Source organism: Camellia sinensis, chromosome 5 (genome assembly GCF_055761805.1).
Source record: "Camellia sinensis isolate YWXY chromosome 5, ASM5576180v1, whole genome shotgun sequence".
Classification (NCBI taxonomy): Eukaryota; Viridiplantae; Streptophyta; class Magnoliopsida; order Ericales; family Theaceae; genus Camellia; species Camellia sinensis.
Genome location: NC_138965.1, coordinates 42,468,943 through 42,479,551, shown reverse-complemented (window position 1 = coordinate 42,479,551; position 10,609 = coordinate 42,468,943). Strand labels below are relative to the sequence as shown.

General features: G+C 37.0%; 1 protein-coding gene across 1 annotated transcript; it reads left to right on the top strand.

Moving 5' to 3' along the window:
- The first annotated feature begins 4,531 nt into the window (after positions 1 to 4,531).
- LOC114290340 (3-deoxy-manno-octulosonate cytidylyltransferase, mitochondrial) lies at positions 4,532 to 9,378 on the top strand. Its single transcript, XM_082868715.1, has 5 exons — positions 4,532 to 6,556; positions 7,024 to 7,069; positions 7,397 to 7,483; positions 7,572 to 7,696; positions 9,113 to 9,378. Exons 1-5 carry the CDS (start codon positions 6,500 to 6,502, stop codon positions 9,281 to 9,283), a joined length of 486 nt encoding a protein of 161 aa, XP_082724841.1. The 5' UTR covers positions 4,532 to 6,499; the 3' UTR covers positions 9,284 to 9,378.
- The last annotated feature ends 1,231 nt before the right edge of the window (positions 9,379 to 10,609 follow it).

Here is a 10,609-nt window from a genome sequence, read left to right as displayed (position 1 = left end):
TACAGAGTGCCTTGGGTACTAGATTGACTTTTAACACCGCATATCATCCTCAAACTGACGGGCAGTCCGAACGTACTATTCAAATCCTTGAGGATATGCTTCGGGGTTGTGCTCTTGACTTTAAGGGGTCGTGGGAGAGACATTTTCCCTTAGTGGAGTTTGCCTGTAACAATAACTTCTAATCGAATATTAGCATGGCACCGTTTGAGGCCTTGTATGGCAGAGCATGTAGATCTCCTGTGTGTTGGGCCGAGGTGGGTGGTACACCTATGTTAGGCCCAAAATTAGTCCAGAAAATGACAGAGAAAGTTGCACTTATCCGTAAAAAGTTGGTTACGGCCTAGAGTCGACAGAAACGTTTTGCCGACCGTAGGAGGATACCTCTATCTTTTGAGGTGGGAGACCATGTCTTCTTGAAGATATCACCTAGGAGAGGTTTGATGAGGTTTGGAAAGAGTGGGAAGTTGTCCTCTCAATTCATTGGGCCTTTTGAGATCCTTGAGCGGATTGGAGAGGTAGCTTATCGTTTGGCTTTGCCACCACAACTTTCCGGGGTTCATGATGTGTTTCATATTAGCATGCTTCAAAAGTATGAGTTGGATCCATCGCACATGCTGGATTGGATAGATATGAGGATATCTCGTATGAGAAGAGACTGGTGAGAGTCTTGAATACTCGGGACCAAGTCTTGTGAGGCAAGACAATTCCCTTGGTTAAAGTGTTGTGGAAATATCATGTGGGAACGTGAGTTGGAAGTCCGTGAGAAGTATCCGAACTTATTTGTTGATGTTTAAGCATGTATTGAAATTTTGATTATGTTGATGAAATATGAAAACATTGTATATGTTTTAACAATATGGAAACGTTGTATATATTGTATGTGTTTTGGAAATACGGATTTAATGTAAACATTGTATATGCTTTGGAAAAATGTGAATTGTGCTTTTAATGTAGGAACTTGTGTATTGAGTTGATGAGAATGAATGACCGGAGAATGGGTCATGGTGACAGAATTGATTAGTTATCTTTATTGTGATCGGTTTAAACTTAGTTTTTAAAACTTGATTTGAAATTTCCGGGACGAAATTCCTTAAGGGGAGAGATTATAGCGATTCCTTTTTTAACCCGACCCTTTTGTACCTTGAACTCGGGTTTCCTCGTCTCGTAGTGTTGTTCATGTCTTATTCCCCTCATACTTCCTTAAGTTTGGCTTTTGGGATTGTAATGGTTGCGTTTGGAACAAGTTGGTTGCTTGGTTTTCAAACGTTTGTTGCCCAGAATTTTACTCCTTCGCTCGAGCTGCACTTCTTGTGCTCGAGCGAGTTTTGTGAACTCTCCGTACTTTGGCAGGTCTACAAAACTACTGGGAGAGTGTATTCTAGGCTCGAGCGATCTCCACTTGAGCGGTCTTTATTACGCTCGAGCGTTGGTCTATTGTCTGCAAAACTACTGGGAGTATGTATTCTGCACTCAAGCGTGACTTCTTGCGCTCGAGCGGACTGTGCGTATATCAATTCGCATAAGCACCTTTCTATATCACTTTTTCATATCTTTTTCTCTCAAAACCCTAGATCTAGAGCCTCTCTCTCTAAAACTCACTCTCTCTCAACATTTTCACCAAGATCCGTTGGTTTCTTTACCCTAGTGTCTTTGGGAAAGAGGTAGAGTGTCTCAAGAGCTCCATTTTGGTTCAAACAAAACTTGGTTTCGGCGTCTTTGAAGTTCCTCCACTGCTTCCTTGATCTTTAGCTTCGAGGTAAGGACCACCACAAGGATTTACACATTTGGCGACCACTTTTGCCGACCAAACAAATTTTGGTCGCAAAAAAATGGCATTTGGCGACCAAATATTAATTAGTCGCGAATGATCATTATTTTTGGCGACCAAATATTATTGGTCGCAAAAGAATATATTTTGGCGACCAAAAAATAAGTTCGTCGCAGAAAGTGGTATGCTTTTGCCGACCAACTAGAAATTTGGTCGCGAAAGGTCACATTTTTTTTGACGACCAAAATTTTGGTCGCCAAAAACTTATTTTCAGCAACCAAAAAAAATTATTCGCCAAATTAACACTTTTAGCGACTAATATTTTAGTCGCCGTTGATTGAGATTTGGCAACTAAAAAAATTTGTCGGCAAAGGATACATTTTCTGCTACTAATCTGATATTTTGGTCGCCAAAAATTTGGGAGGGAATTTTGAAACGTGGGGCGGGAATTGAAATTTTTTATCTTTAGAATCTGTTAGCTCACACTTTCTCATTTTCTCCTCTTTCATCTCCCAAACCTTACCCTACATGACCTCACCTCCCCCTTTCTCTTCTCTCACGCCTCACGCCTCACGCCTCTGTGTCTCTTCTCTCTCACGCCTCACGCTGCCCTCCTCTCTGTTACTGGACTCCTCAATTCTCACAAATATTGGACTCCTCAATCACCACCGCCGTCTACGGCGCCGATTCTTTCCCTTCTTCTTTTAGCAAGTTCAATTCGGCTCTCACTGCTAGACTATTGAATCCCATGTCTTCACCACTACCTCCCTCCGACAAGGCCCGATCGAGCCCGACCCTTTTCGAAATGATGGCGAGCGAGCCCGATTCCATTCCCAGATCCCAACAGCGATTGTCGGAGATTTTGGGTTCTCGGAGTCCGGGAAGTCAGTTCAATGACCCCAATTCGAGCGAGCGATGTCACCAGAGTACTTGGATTGAAGGTACTAATAATCATTTGCACATTGTAGAGGAAACTATGAACTTTTGTTGAATTTTTAGATTTATATGTTTGTGCCTATTTGTATGTGTATATGAAATGATGGGTTCATTGGCATATTGTTCTGGTGGGGTTTTATAGGAATTTGAATTATGTTTGATAGTCTTGTAATTTAGGTTTTACCTGCAATTGGGTTTGATATGCATGTGTTTATAATATGATAAATTAATTGGCATTTTGTTCTGGGTTGTTAGGAATTTGAATTGTGTTTCATGTTATTGTAATTTAGGTTTCAGCTGCAATTGGGTTTGATGCTGGGGTTTTGTCATGTTTGGAGTATGTAGAGGATGCTCCATGGGCTAAAGATGAAGAAGAGAAGGTGGCTTCAGTATGTAGCTAATGAGTATGTAGCTAATGAGAGCTTGGACAAGCTTCTCTTCAGTAAGTCCTCATCTGCTTTTATTTTATTTTTTTTGGATGCAACATTTAATTCTTATTTATGTAGAGTTGAAATTGAGACACCAAAAATGAATTATGGTTGTTATAGTAGCAATTAGTGACGAGTTTATTGAATTTTAGCTGTCATGGTTAGCTGCTAATTGAATAAACAGGTACTGTGTAGATGTATTGAAATTTAAGATATTGAATATGGTATGTTTCATCTTTTTAAATGGAAGTTCTTCATTAAATTGTTGATGGTGTCATAGTACCACTCAATGTTGCACTTTGCTAGACCTAGGGTGGTCTCAACTGCCTCATTCATATTCTCTGCATCTTGAAAAGAATCAAATCAGCTACTATGAGTATTTTCAAGAATCAAATCATCTTGAAGGAGTAGCCAATCGTTTCTTCCCTTACATTTGTGTTTTTTACTCAACTTTTTCCCCTAAAATGTTTTCCGCGAATATTTTATTGTATGGCTAAGGATGGTCTCTTCCAAATTTAATTATTTTCTCACTTTATGGGTGGAGGTCTTGCCCTCCCCAAACCCTGTTTTATATGATTGCCACATCACGGGGTGCAATTAATGATCCTAAGTTATAATTGCAGGTTTTGAGGTATGTAGAAGGTTTATGCTGGGTTTGCTGGTTCTACTACCATGGTGTCTACTCATGGCAATGGTCAGTTTTTGATTTAGTAGTAGTACGTATGTCAATAATGAGTTTTTGTAAAGACATTATGGCCAAAGAAGCGGTTGTACACCCATATTATGCAATATGCATTGCGTGGATTGGATGAGAAAACAGAGGATTTTGGCTCTGTGTCTAAATGGAAGTCAAGCAAAGCATCCTACAAATGTGCACTTTTATAGGATCTTATTTTCAAGATAACATTGGACCAGGTAAATATGAGCAAATGCTTAATCTCCATCCCACCACACAGATGATATATACACATGTTTAATTAAGGAGGCTTATGCCTATTTATCAACAAAAAAAATCAAAAAATTAAGGATGCTTATGCTTGGTACTGTTTTATGTTGTGTAGATTGCTGCCTTTCAGTGTACTTGCATTTAAACTAAATGTCCTGTTTTTGCTTCAAGTTTTATCCATATCATTATGCTAAATGTCCTTTCGACTAGCTAATGGGAACCTTGCCTGCTGCAAGGTCTGTATTACTTTCTCACTCTGTCTCTCTCTCTCTCTCTCTGCTGCTGCATTCAGTACTGTATGAGCTTATCAATTTCATGTTACAGTTCTAGTGCTCTGCCTGAAGAGTACAGGAGATTGATGACTGATCCAGCATCACCGATCCAAGAATTCTACCCTTTTGGTTGTATTACTTGAGTTTCATAGTTTTCTATTATTTCTTTTTGAACCTTTTTTTTTTCCGACACATGAATTTATAGCACACTATCTAAATTGTTGGCGTATGATATAGGGCTTACTTTAGACCTATGTTGCTGTTAGATAGTTTAGGGTGGTGGTTTTAGCTATATATTTATATGTGTGGAGTTTAGTGGGTTTGACAGTTTGAGAGGCACTTAGTGGGTTTGACAGTTTTTGGACATAAATATATTCTTTTAGTTGTATTAGTCTGAGTCTTATTGGTTATGAGTCAAATTGGAAGAAACAACTTGTATTGATTAGCAATCATGTTTGTTAGTAATAGATTTATGTCTGATAGTTGTCCATCTTCTTTGTATGACAAATTTTGAAACCCGGTCTATGACATGTTCCACCTCGTTCGATCTGTATTTATAGTGCAAGACGTTTGACCTGTGTTTATAGTATAAGAAGTTCATTTACTTATTCTTCCTTTATGCAAGGAAAGGAGCCCGATGTTATTGTCTTATTAACACTTCCTAATCTATTAGAAGACAAAACTACTTGACCTAACAAATCACATTCTTCCCATGTGCGCCGCACCGCAACCCCTTCTTTAGGTACCCTTTTGTTGGGGTGTATTGCAAATCTCACTTTATAAATTGTTATGACTCCTCTCTTTGGGTGTTTTTGTTGTGTATTGAATGTGTTTGATATGTGGATTGTGTGGACAAACTCTGAAATGGGTAGTAATGATAAACTCTAAATTTGGATCATTGGTTTTGGTGATTGTTTGATTGATGTACTTTTAGATCCAATTCAACACTAGTTGAAGACTCCTGAACTAATAGAATGAACTGGGTCAATTCTACGTGACATGTATCAATAAAGTTGAATTCTTTAACCATCTTTTGTGCCTTTAAATTGTTTCCAATGTCTGTTTTGGATTTGGCTTTGGCTAATTGGATGGTTTGGAGTATTTGGTGGTTCAACAAATGCCAAGGTACTTGTAGCTTCACTTACTGCATTAGAATCCATTTATTTCCTTTTATTTTTCATGTTGCTTTCTCTTACTTTTGAACAATTAACTTCAGACTCATTGTTACAAATGTTGTACTGAGCCCAGATGTTTTGCTAAATAGTCATATTTCAACACTCAAAATATATTGTAAGGATGCCCAATAACTAACTAATTATGGTACAAAAGCTTTTCCTTGTTCAATAGGATCTGATAAACCATACAAACCAGAGCCTCAAGGTGTTGATTTATCTTGATGAGCTTGAGCCGATGTTGAGAAGCTTGCTTTGGTTATTGACTAACATTGAACTTGAGAGAGGTTGATGTACAAGCGCCCAACTGCATTGCAAGATAGGACAAGGGATAGTGATGAGGATGATCTTAAAATCTCTTCAAATTTGAGGAAAAATATGACTGTTAGAAATTTGGTGAAACATTTGGTTCATATTTGATTTAGTAAAAAGAAAAATTTTCCCTGTCCATTAATTTGATACAGATTTGATGAAATGGCTGTAGCACACTTTTAGCCATTTTTTGGTCATATTTGAATTTTATGTAAAAAATTGATGAAGGATTGGAAATGCTCTTACACACACAAGTGATGGGTTATTTTTTTGGTGGACATTTGATTGGAGTTCTGTTTATGTTTGCTAGATCTAGTGAGCAATTTCTCAAATGAAAGGCTGTTGCTTGAATTGACCATCAATACTGTTCAAATTTCATGTTGTTTACATAACCTTGTGAAAGTACTTAGTTTTTGGTTATTGAGAGCGAGACAGTCTTTCGGTAACACTATCTCTAATCCTGAAGCTGAGGTGTTGGAAGGAGATGAAATTAAAAGGAGGTTTGTGATCAGACATTTTGGAATTCGAACTGGACTAAAGCGTTTCATGTTTCCAATTGAATACTTTCCATTTTTCCTTTTTATTATTCTTAAAGGAGAAGATTATTCTCCAAATTGGTCCTAGTTACTCTTCAGGATTGAGTGGAAGAAAGGAGGAGATTTTGAATGAGAAAAGGGATCCAATCCAATGATTCCAAAAGGATTGAACGAGGATGCGAACAGGTGGCCTTTACTTATGAATTTTCTATTTATTTCTTTTCATGGGTAAGCTAGTTGTAGTCCTGCATTCCCTAGTTTGTAATCTTCACAAGTGAAGAGCCGAGTTACAGAAATGTAAGTTTTCATTGACCTCAAAAGGTAGCTGCAAAGGAGAGTGAGATTTGATATGTTGAACTCTTGTACTTACTTTTTATATTATTTTTCTATATCATTTAACTTAAATTACTTATGAAAAATTATATTACTTACATTTTTACCTATTTTTTTATTTAATTAGTCTCTGAAGTTAGAGTTGATTTTTCTTCCATGCACAAATCTTACTACTTAAGCAGTTGAAGTCTTGGCTTCTGGCTGTATTAAATCATGTAATATTGTTTAGATATAGGCTATGACATCATGAATGCTTCCCTCATTCTTTTCATTTATTAAAAAAAAAAACTTTCCTCACTTTTTTAATTGTTCATATGCAGAGAACATGGGAACGGGCAAAAATGGCAACTACATTGGATCATGTTGGTACGACTTGAGCTTCATCTTTTTGTTTTGGTGCTAAGGTTCATGAATCATATCGTTGTCAGAACAGTTGCATCTCTCTTTTTGATGTGCTTAAAGATCACAAACTAAACGATTGGTTGCTCTACTATACTCATCCTCGGATGAACTAGTTCCCTCAATTCAGTATCTGGATCATTGCTTTGAGTAAAGTTTAAACCATAAATAATAGTTTTGCATTGATGATGACATTATTGTATATGAAAACTGTTAAACACATCATTTTAGGATTTTTTACATCTTTTTGGTATGTTTGTGTGGTTTTTCATTGGTAGCTTCTTTTCTATGTAGTCGTGGCAACTGATGATGAAAAGATTGCTGAATGCTGTCGAGGATTTGGTGCTGATGTGATAATGACATCAGAATCTTGCCGAAACGGTGAGAACCATTTTTTTTCTTTGTTGCAACTTTCAACATTTTTGTTGGGTTTGCCAATACCTAATAATAGTGATAATCAAATTTATAGGTACTGAGCGTTGCAATGAAGCACTACAAAAGCTCAAGGAAAAATATGATGTTGTCGTCAATATTCAAGGGGATGAACCTCTAATTGATCCGGAAGTAATAGATGGGATTGTCAAAGCGCTGCAGGTAAATTTGTTTCTATTTGATTTTCTCTCAATGAAGTGTCACTATGACCTCGTAAACAAAGAATCTGTGCTGTTCTTTGCCTAAATTCAGAAGTTCCCTGATTGTTCATATCAGCAACATGACATGAATTCTGAACATACTGGAATGTCACAGTAGATTCCATGCGTGACTGATCTTAGGGTTCCAAAAGAGCACAGCATCTGTTTTCTTGTCTTAGTTTCACAAAGGAAAGCCTTACTCAAAATGGGAATGGGTTTGAATATAGGCTGAAACATGAGTTGAAGGGTCCTAGCTATGGTCTTCTCGATTCACCACTGCGAGATTTTAAATGCATGTCCTTGACTGGGTTATAAGAAGCCATTTCTGTCTGGAGTTTTCTAATTTACCTGGGAATAATTTCCACAATGTAAGGATGTGAATCCCTTCCCACCTCTGGAATACATAGTTGCATTCCTGCTATGTGTTAACTGCTTTCCGAAACTAGAAATCTTAGGTCTTATTTAGCATCAAGTTTTCAGCCTGCATACTAGTTTTGGGGTCACTTGGGAGCAAGCTTTAGATGTCCCAGTTCTTTAACCGAAATATCAAATGTTCTTGATTATTCAGAAGTGGTAATCCTTGAAATAATAATTCTTGGTCAAATGATATCTGTTAAGAGGCTGAGATATAGAAAGTTGTTCCTCTTTTTTTGTTTTTTTTTTTGGATTTCTGGCTGCTGTTGGTTTCTCACGTCTGTATTCCTGAATCCTCATGCAAAAATTCATTTGACCAAGTTGTTTAACAATTCATTTCTGGCTGCTGTTGGGATGAAATTCATTTGACTAAGTGGCGGTCACATGAATTCATTTGGAATTCATTTGACCAAGTTTTTTTGGATTTCTGGCTGCTGTTGGGATGGAATTCGGTGCAACAATTCATCACATGGTTATTTTTGCATTGCCCAAGTTGTTTAAGAAATGCCCACTGGAATTATGCACAGCACACTTGAATTATGCCACTACCAGAATTATGCACACTTGAATTATCCCACTTGAATATTAAATTATGCAAACTTGAATTATGCCCTTTTTTTTTTTTTTAGGAAGTGCGCACACAATTAAATTATGTTAAAAATTTGTAAACTTTTAAACCGCCAAACCGATTCGTATCTATCCGCCAATCCGCTCAATCCACATCCGCCGGATTGGCGGACGGATGCGGATTGATTTTCTCCAATCCGCCAATCTGGCGGACGGATGACGGATTAGAGGTTCCGTGGCCGCAATCGATCCGCGCCCACGCCTAGCTAGTTTTCTCAATTCAATGTACATGTTTATAGGATTTAATTGATTTTTGCAAAGATACGGGTTTGCAATCCAGTGTTGCTGCCACTATCATGCTTCTCTGATAAATTTTCCAATTCTGTTTCTTTATCAGGTGCCTTACATCACTACTGCTTTGATGGATGCGAAGCTTGGCACGGAAGGGCGCAAGGATCTTTTTGATTGGCTATCAAGGCAACTTAGTGGATTAAGCAATTTTTCTGATGCTGTAAATCTGAATTATGTATTGTTTCAATTTGTTATGCTAGATGGATGTGACTTGTGAATGAAAATTTAGAATAGTTGTATTGTGTCGAATGTTAATGAATTATGTATTGTGTCGAATGTTAATGATTCAGTTAATTTGAATGATGCTTTAAAATTATAGGTTTATTATGGATTGAATAAATTATTAGGAATTACAGGTGTATTGTTTTCTTGCTTTGGCGACCAATTTAGTAGTCGTGCCAAATAAATTATTTTTTTTTTGCAAAAAATAACAATTGCCGACCAAGAGTTTTGGTCGCAAAAAATACATCTATTGCCGACCAAAACAGCTCTTGGTCGTGGAAACTCACTTTTGCAGACCAAAAGTTTTGGTTGCGAAAATTAACAAATGGCGACCAAAACCTTTTTTGGTCGCGGAATGTCACGATTGGTGACCAAAATTTTTTGGTCGCGGAATGTCACCATTGGCGACCAAACTTTTTGGTCGTTGAATGTGATAATTGGCGACCAAACTTTTTGGTCGGGAAAATATCACTTTTCGCGACCAAAGTGTTTTGGCGACAAAATAAATTAGTCGCGGTAATTAAATATTTAGTGACCAAAAATTTAGTCGCGAAATCCAACTTTTGCCGACCAACCACAATTTTGGTCGCGAATTACTTTTGCCGACCCTCAATTGGCGACCAAAGTAGTGACCAAAAAAATTGGTCGCAGATAACTTTTGCCGACCAAAAATTGACTTTTAGCGACCAATTTTTTTGTTGCTAAAAGTGTTAATTCTTGTAGTGGACTTTCTATACTCTTCTATAAGGTTTAACTTAATTATTTGTTGATGTGTAAAGAATATTGGAACTTTGGATGATTTTGAACAAATCTAGGGTTTTGGTTTAAAATCAAAAAGAGATTTTCAAATGTATGTGTTAAAAATAGCTATGGAAGTAGATATGAGGTTGTGTTATGATAAATTTGTTGATTTTGGCACCCATGGTGAATTTTGAAAAAAAAAAAAAAAAAAAAAATGAGTTTGCCCTAAAATGTCTCAAATAGTTATTTTGTATAAATAAATGAGATTGGTATTGGGAATATGAAATTAGATGAATGTTTATATAAATGGTGGAGTTGGGTATGTGTTACCTCTCACGTATGAAAATTTGGATCATTTATCTGTCTTGGAGATTGTATATGTATTTAGAAATATCTGTTTTGGGCTATCAGTGGAGAATAGCTATGATTATTGTAGAAATTGCATGAGGATTAGGCGAATTGAAACTAATCTCTTATCAGTTGTCATTGAATATGACTATGTCTTCGATACATTGTAAATGTATGATGTTTGGGAGAAGAAATGGGATGTACTCCATGTTTAGGAGAATAAAGGAGATGG

Bases quoted from the DNA above. Each gene is read 5' to 3' on its own strand.
- LOC114290340 (XM_082868715.1), top strand. From the start codon at position 6,500: ATGAGAAAAGGGATCCAATCCAATGATTCCAAAAGGATTGAACGAGGA. The intron at 6,557-7,023 runs GTGGCCTTTACT...GTTCATATGCAG, and splicing joins TTGAACGAGGATGCGAACAG to AGAACATGGGAACGGGCAAA. The intron at 7,484-7,571 runs GTGAGAACCATT...TCAAATTTATAG, and splicing joins ATCAGAATCTTGCCGAAACG to GTACTGAGCGTTGCAATGAA.